General features: G+C 33.3%; 1 protein-coding gene across 3 annotated transcripts in view; it reads left to right on the top strand.

The window, feature by feature from the left end:
- Positions 1-326: 326 nt before the first annotated feature.
- sh3glb2b (SH3-domain GRB2-like endophilin B2b) overlaps positions 327-7,555 on the top strand; it is a 34,764-nt gene continuing 27,535 nt past the window's right edge. For 2 of the 3 annotated variants that reach the window (XM_056457956.1, XM_056457955.1), the window contains exons 1-2: positions 327-482; positions 7,017-7,158. In XM_056457956.1, the coding sequence (XP_056313931.1) occupies positions 420-482; positions 7,017-7,158 (205 nt within the window). In that variant the 5' untranslated portion in view covers positions 327-419. The remainder of the gene's footprint in view (positions 483-7,016; positions 7,159-7,555) is intronic. The other variant, XM_056457957.1, reaches the window with a different exon arrangement.

The raw sequence follows: 7,555 nt of genomic DNA, 5'->3' as shown, positions 1-7,555 counted from the left end.
TGTTTAAAAGGATCCCTTAAAAAAATGTTAACCCTAAAAAAAGTTAATTTGAGTCAATTTGATGTATGTACTTCAACTAAAAAAGGAAAGCTAACATTCTGATAGGGATTGGATCCGTTATGCTATGTTAAAAGGCCTCGTATCTTTCAAATACGGGAGAGATCAAACCAGTATGGAAGAATAAAAGAACATAGAGCACACATATTCATGTAATCTACTTTATTAAAGAAGAAATAGGAGCGAAATGGTTAAAGTTCGTCCGGCAGGCTGAGTAGATGATGGCGGATGTAACCGATGGTAAGATCATTAAGCTCCAGGTTGCGCTGTCGAATCAGCTTCGTCCTGCACAATCGATCCCGTTGCAGGGACAACCAACAAGCTGATGTTGCTGAAACGCACACAGTGAAAACGCTGACACGATGGATTTCAATGTCAAGAAACTAGCGTCGGACGCAGGTGTCTTCTTCACTCGGGCTGTCCAGGTATGAAACGACCCCGTGCTTTCACCACACTTTGCGGAGTTGCGTTCAGTCGTGAATGAAGCGGGATGATGGATGCATGGATGGATGGATGTGCGCAGCGGCAGCAGCTCGAGTCAATGAATGAACGAACCGCGTCTCTCTCGTGGCCTTACTGTACACGTCAACGTACAAAAACGTCGCGTAAATTTTTAGTTTGTCTGTAGCTGTCGAAGGGGACACCCCTTATGTCATTTGTCATGCCGCGATGATCTGTATTTTCCTCGCCTTTGTAAGCCGATAGACGCAAGCCAAGCCCGTATCCATTATTAATGGCTGTTCATGTGACAGTCACCAGCTGAATTGTGGCGTACAGACGAAGCCCTGTTTACTACGGTTTATTACTTTTCATGTGACGATTCATGTTTAAAAATCATATCGTTCGCCGAACATGTCCAGCCCACCAAAATATTTAATACGTTAGGTTTTGTATACCGAAGACACAGATGTAAACAGGATGAAGATCCTTGTCCAAAGTTTAAAGGAACAGTTCACCCACAAAATAAATATAATATTTTTACCAGTATGTTGTTCAGTATCTTTATGAACGGTGTGGTTTTATGAAGAACTGAAAAAACGCTGTTCTTCTGTTGTTATTAGTATATTTCACCCATTCGTTATTAAACTTCTGTCATCATTTACTCACCATTTGCTTGTTTCAAATCTATGAGCTCTTCTGTTAAAAACAAAAGAAGATATTTTGAAGAGAGCTGAAAGCCTGTAACCATAGACTTCCATAGTATTTGTTTTTCCTACTATTGAAGTTAATGGTTACAGGTTTCTTACATTTTTCAAAATATCTTCTTTTGTGTTAAACAGAAAAAGGAAACTCCCAAAGGGATGAAACCACATGATTGTGTGTAAAAGTCGAGTAAAATTTCATTTTTGCGATTTGAAGTAAATTCACAACATTTTAAAATTAATTTATATTAATTTATAACTATTTTACTTTCCTATATTAATAGGCATGGGACGATAACCATTTTCAAGGTATACCGTGATTTGAAAAAGTCAAGGTTTTACAACCGCCAAAGTTTTCTGCTGTACTATTTGTAAGTTATGTGTAATATTTTTTATTTACATTTTTTTGGTTTGTTTTTTTTAGGACAACAGTATCTCCAGCAGAAAAGATATCCTGTTTATTTTATGCTGTTTTAAATAGTAAAGAAATCTGCATTTTGAACGATTGAAAACCAAAGAAGTCAATGATTCAACTGAATTTTTTAGCCTGACATGTTTGCTGTTCCAAAATAAAATATTTTGTTTAATGAATTTATTTTTTGTTTTGTTTTTTACCTGCACATTTAAAGAGCAATGAGCAGTAATCCCTATACTGTAAAACTGTGATATTGTTATCCAAGGTTATCATTCCGTCAGAATCTTATATCGGCCCATGCCAATTTATTAATTTGTATGTTTCCATATAATCCATTCTCAACCCGTGTGACCTTTTTGGCTTTTTTCTGGGTACTTATTATATGAATCACATTGTACATTCAGTATTGTGACATTGACTTCTGAAACAGACTATTGAACAGAGAACTGTGTATATTTTAGTGTCCTCCTTTTGGTTTAATTAGGACTACAATAAATAGAATAATATATCAAATAATGGTGTGTGAACATAATGTCATATTATGGTGTATAGTTGTTGTTATAATTATTCTTCTTGGTGTGAACAGTCCTTAACTGTTCAAACCGTCTTATCAATCTCCACCAAGCCAAATATCAGCTAATAATGGTTTATATTTCAGTCTGTGCCTAATGCTAAGCTGCCTATCACTCCTGTTATGACTATTTTTGGAGGTATTGATCACCATTCTCTTGATCAGCATGAGAGATGGCAATTTCGTTTCAATAGACCTGCTTGTATGCAGAGCTCTGAAAGATGTCTGGCCAGCTGGTGGTGTATGTGTGACTGAGGATGGCCATCTGTTTCCATGTGGGTTTGCATTTATGGATAAAAGGTGTTTGTTATTTTTTTCATTTATTTTCTAGGCTGACCCCTGAAACGGTCTTTAGACAGTGAGAGATTGTTAAAATTATTAATTTACTTCAAGGGACCCGAATGGAGATAAGTTTTGTTTTTACAACTTTATTGTGTTTATCCTTGATGAATTAAGTGTATTCACTTTTTGTCAAATAAAAAGAAAGACAGAAAGACAGAAAGACAGAAAGAAAGAAAGAAAGAAAGAAAGAAAGAAAGAAAGAAAGAAAAAAATTAAATTAAGTATAAACATTTAATTAGGGTTGCACAAAATATCGTTTCAGCATCGATATCGATCGATGTTCATTCGCAATAGTCACATCACACAATCTGTAATGTTGAGTTTGTATTATAATTTACCATTAGCTTGTGTGTTTTCAAAAGTGTTTAATGATTAAAAGCTTTAATAATGATAAATTGTATTGAATGATTTTTATCATTTAATTACTGTACCTAAATAGTGTTAGACTCAAAAAATGATAAAACACTGTTGATTTCAATTGTTTCTTTTTTTATTGTATTTATCTATGCTTGTAGACTAGATTTATTATATTTTGTGCTTGATTCACATATATACAGGAACATCTCAATCAATCTAACATTATAAATTCTTTCCAAATAGAAATATTAAGTCATCTGGTGAAATTATGCTCCATGTTGCAATATATATTGCAGAATAACAAAATATTGCAGCCCTACATTTATTATCACTCCACAAGGGCCCATGCAAAAGAGAATTGGAAAAATGCATAGGTTAGGGATATCCCTATATGAGATAACTCTCCATATTTGGAGGCTGATAAAATTCCTATCAGACTGATGACATTAATAAGCTTTTCACAGCCATTACAAATATGGCAAATAATATATTGTGCATCCCTAGAAAAGAAATAATTGGAATTTCTTCTAAAACGTCCAATATTGTTTCATTTATATCATTTTTTAGCATCACTGCAGTGGCATGAAGAAAAATGCCTTACATTGTACAAACATCAGAGTTATTAAATCAAAATATATACTATTTATAATGAGTTTAGATGTTCATTCTTGTGTAGTTAACTTTACAGTATGTCTCCATTTATTTATTCATGTAGAATATTGTCACAGTATTACGATTCTTACAGACATAGGGCCCTATTTTAACGATCTAGGCGCAAAGTCTAAAGTGCATGGCGCAAAATAATTAAGGACGTGTCTGAATCCACTTTTGCTACGGTTAAAATGGTTAAACAGACCATCTGCAGCGCAAGGATAAAGAACGAGCCTTCTCCATTCGATCTCTTTATCTTTACTTTTACTCTACTTTACTTTCGTGGATAAGAAAACGGTGTTGTATACACTCCACTGAAGACTTCCATTAGCTTACATATTGAATTTAGCTTGTTAAGCACAAAGATTTGTTTCAAAACTGTTTCTAAATTCAGTTCTAATTTCCAGCAAATGAATAATTGAACAACAATAATAATGAAGTGTGGAGTTATATTCAAGCACGCGTCCTATTCTTATGCCCCATATGGTGATGCATACATCTCCAAAACGTATTGTGGACAAATCTAAACTAGTTTTTATTAAAGCAAATATAAATATGCATATAATAAAAAATACTGCTAATAATAATAACAATATACAAATGCAAATTATCATGAATAAACTGAAAAAAGCCCCCCCCCCCCCCAGATGAGGCATGGCAGTCATGGTTTTTATATTTATATTTTTATTTATGTAGAAAATAATAATTTTTGTATTTTTAATCATTTTAATCCTTTATTATTTTCATCTGTAAAGATATTTGTGTATTGCTGTACATTGTGTGTGTCTTAAGCAATGTGTAGGTGTTTGGACCTGCATAGGCGCATAACTAACGTGCTCTGCTCTGGACTTTAGACCAGCTTTTAGTCGGTCAATGGTGCAGTCTATTTCAGTTCCTCAAAATAGCAATGCTCCAACAATGCTCCTTAACACACCAACTTTACAGACCGGCTCTCCCATGAGTCCACAAAGGGGTGCAAATTAATTTGCTGTTTAAACAACGTGGCACAAAAAGTGAAAATTAGGGTTGCGCTGGTCTGAAAATAGCAACAAATCGTGCCACGTCTCAATTCTTATTGCGCCAGGTGTATGATATGGGCCTATAATGTTTTATACCTGGATGTGAAACTGCAGGTCACTTTCAAAAATCCTTTGTTCAGCCACAAGATACTGCAAACCCCTCTGTCAGTGTATTTGTCAGGATTCCTCAGCTCACTGATATATATCAACTCGTATATTCTCAGCTCACTGGTGACATAAATTGAGAGCTTCAGAGGTAGAGGGAATCCTTCATGCCGAGTTGCAGTGTGTGAATGTGATTTATAGTTTTTTTTTTCACCTCAGGCTTCAATTTTGTGCATTGTCAGCAGGGGTTATCCCTTCGTGAGAGTGAAATATTAAACAGCAGTATCATATTGTTTTCACCACGTCAAAGGAAATCCTTGATTGCAGGTCCCACGGTGTGTCAGGAGCTTCCTGTTTATCAATGAAAGTCGAAAAGCATTTGATCAGCTGTTAGAATGACTCTAGTCTCTAAATTTGGATATCAAGTGAATATCAGTCACAAAGGCCCAAACAAACCTGCACAATTCATCTCTTGTCTGGTCATCTTCCATTTAAATTTTTCTTTTGCTTATTGTAATGTCTCCCCTGAGAAGACAAGATAATGAAGAGAAGAGCTTGACAGACCGGGTTTCACCTATTAGCCAATCAGCTTTGGAAACATGGATAAGTCACTACTGCTGTACCTGTTGGGGATTTAGCTGGAAGCAGATCATTATCATTTAAAGCCACAGTTTACTTGTGGAGTCACTTCATTGAAAGTTTAACATACTCTAGAGACAACATTTTTGTTTTACCCATTACTGTTACATTTTTTTGTAGGATTGGAATTTTCTGCCTTTTAACTTTTCTAAAGTTTGGGGTCAGTAAATATTTTTATTTTATTTTATTTTATTAAATTAATTAAATTAAATTAAATTAAATTAAATTAAATTAAATTAAATTAAATTAAATTAAATTTTATTTTATTTTATTTTATTTTATTTTATTTTATTTTATTTTATTTTATTTTATTTTATTTTATTTTATTTTATTTTATTTTATTTTATTTTATTTTATTTTATTTTATTTTATTTTATTTTATTTTATTTTATTTTAATTTAATTTAATTTATTTTAATTTAATTTAATTTAATTTAATTTAATTTAATTTAATTTAATTTAATTTAATTTAATTTAATTTAATTTAATTTAATTTAATTTAATTTAATTTAATTTAATTTAATTTAATTTGTTTTGTTTTGTTTTATTTAATGTTATTTTAATTTTTACTGACCTCAAACTGTTGAACTATAAAATACACACTGTCACATAGACATCACATGTACACAAATTCTATTCTATTACAACGCGTGTTATTTCCAACAGATGCACAATGTTTAGGTGACTATAATGTTTATTTTATTCTAAACAGTTAAATAGCCACTTCATTGTGTGTAGTTCAGGATGAATTGACATGTAGTAATCCAGCAGCTCTAATCTCCATTGCAGTGCATGGGGCTGACCTGTCAGGCACATCATCATGGAAATATAAAAGTGATTAATTTTAAATAACTCATGAAGGGGGGCCCGCTAAAGTATTTAAAACTTACATGTGAAAGGGTTAAGTAAACTCTAGCTCAACGAGATCAGCTTCCCTCACATCCAAAAGCACGCTTTTATGTAATCATTCTCATTAAAATCATGTGTATGATTTGTTGTGGGCGAAAGGTATGTGCTCGAGCTGGCCAAGCACATGCTTTTCTGGATGAAGCACTGATAAAAGGAATTTCCCTTTTAGTTTTGTAACCAAGAGCCAGACTTGAAAAAAGTTGCAATACTTGTTATAACCCTAGAAGTAAGATTGTTTTTGAAAAATAAATATTCTGTTACATGCTAATTATTATTTTTAAGTTGACCCATGCTTGAGCAAGAGAGTCCAGCTATTTAACAAAGTACATAACTTTGAATGCATATGAAATAGTATCTCTTCTAAATAATGACATACTAAATTGTTGGTATTTTGATGTGGTATTTTGATGTTTTGAAATTGGTAAAATGTCCTTGAGGAAAAATCAGATCAGAATATTGACGTCCATATTAGTATTAATAACCATGCACACATATTGAAGCTTTAGAGTTTGGATAACATATAGCATTTTAGGTCATATTTCCACTATGTTTTATGTTTTCATTCATATCAGCATTTTGTAATAAAGCTAAAGCTATATTTCTTGCTGGTATAAGAGTAGTGTTGAGAATGTTCAGTCTCTCTACAGTGTATGATTCATTAATGGGGTGATGTTGAACATCTTGTTTTACATTCTGAAATAATGTGTTATTTAGAGCAAATTATGCATGTTCTTGTTTCCCAGAAAGACTTGCTGGAATTTCCTTTGTTTATTGTACTTCAGACATTGAGTTGTTTCATATGTTGTTCAGTACACAGAAGAGAAGCTTGGCCAGGCAGAAAAGACTGAGTTGGATGCTCATCTGGAGAACCTGATCGCTCGAGCAGACTGTACCAAAAACTGGACAGAGAAGATCTTCAGACAGACCGAAGTGCTGCTTCAACCCAACCCAAGTAAGAATCAACCCAGCAGTTTTAGCCACTTCAGTGTGTTTTCTTTAACTTAATAGTCTGTAGTTAGATTTAATTTGAAATATCTATTCTTGTCTTCTAAACGTCTGATGTTGTTGACATTTCTCATTAACATGATGAAAGTGACATCCCTGTTTGCTGACTAAATCAATCTGCTTTAATGTCACCATTTGCTTGATTACACCCCTGTGCGTCTGTGAAAAAATACTTCAAAAAGAGATTTGAGAAAGTAAATGTCTGGTTTATTCCTGGATAGTCGACAAGTGACACAGGACGCTTGACCACCATGTTAAAACCGCAGTGGTGTTCAGGTGTCACTATGTCAGGTTTCACGGTATGTCAGTGTATTATCTTTGAAATTCTTGATGTTTTTTAAATG

The sequence above is a fragment of the Danio aesculapii genome, chromosome 5 (assembly GCF_903798145.1).
Source record: "Danio aesculapii chromosome 5, fDanAes4.1, whole genome shotgun sequence".
Classification (NCBI taxonomy): domain Eukaryota; kingdom Metazoa; phylum Chordata; class Actinopteri; order Cypriniformes; family Danionidae; genus Danio; species Danio aesculapii.
This window is presented reverse-complemented; position numbering and strand designations above follow the sequence as displayed.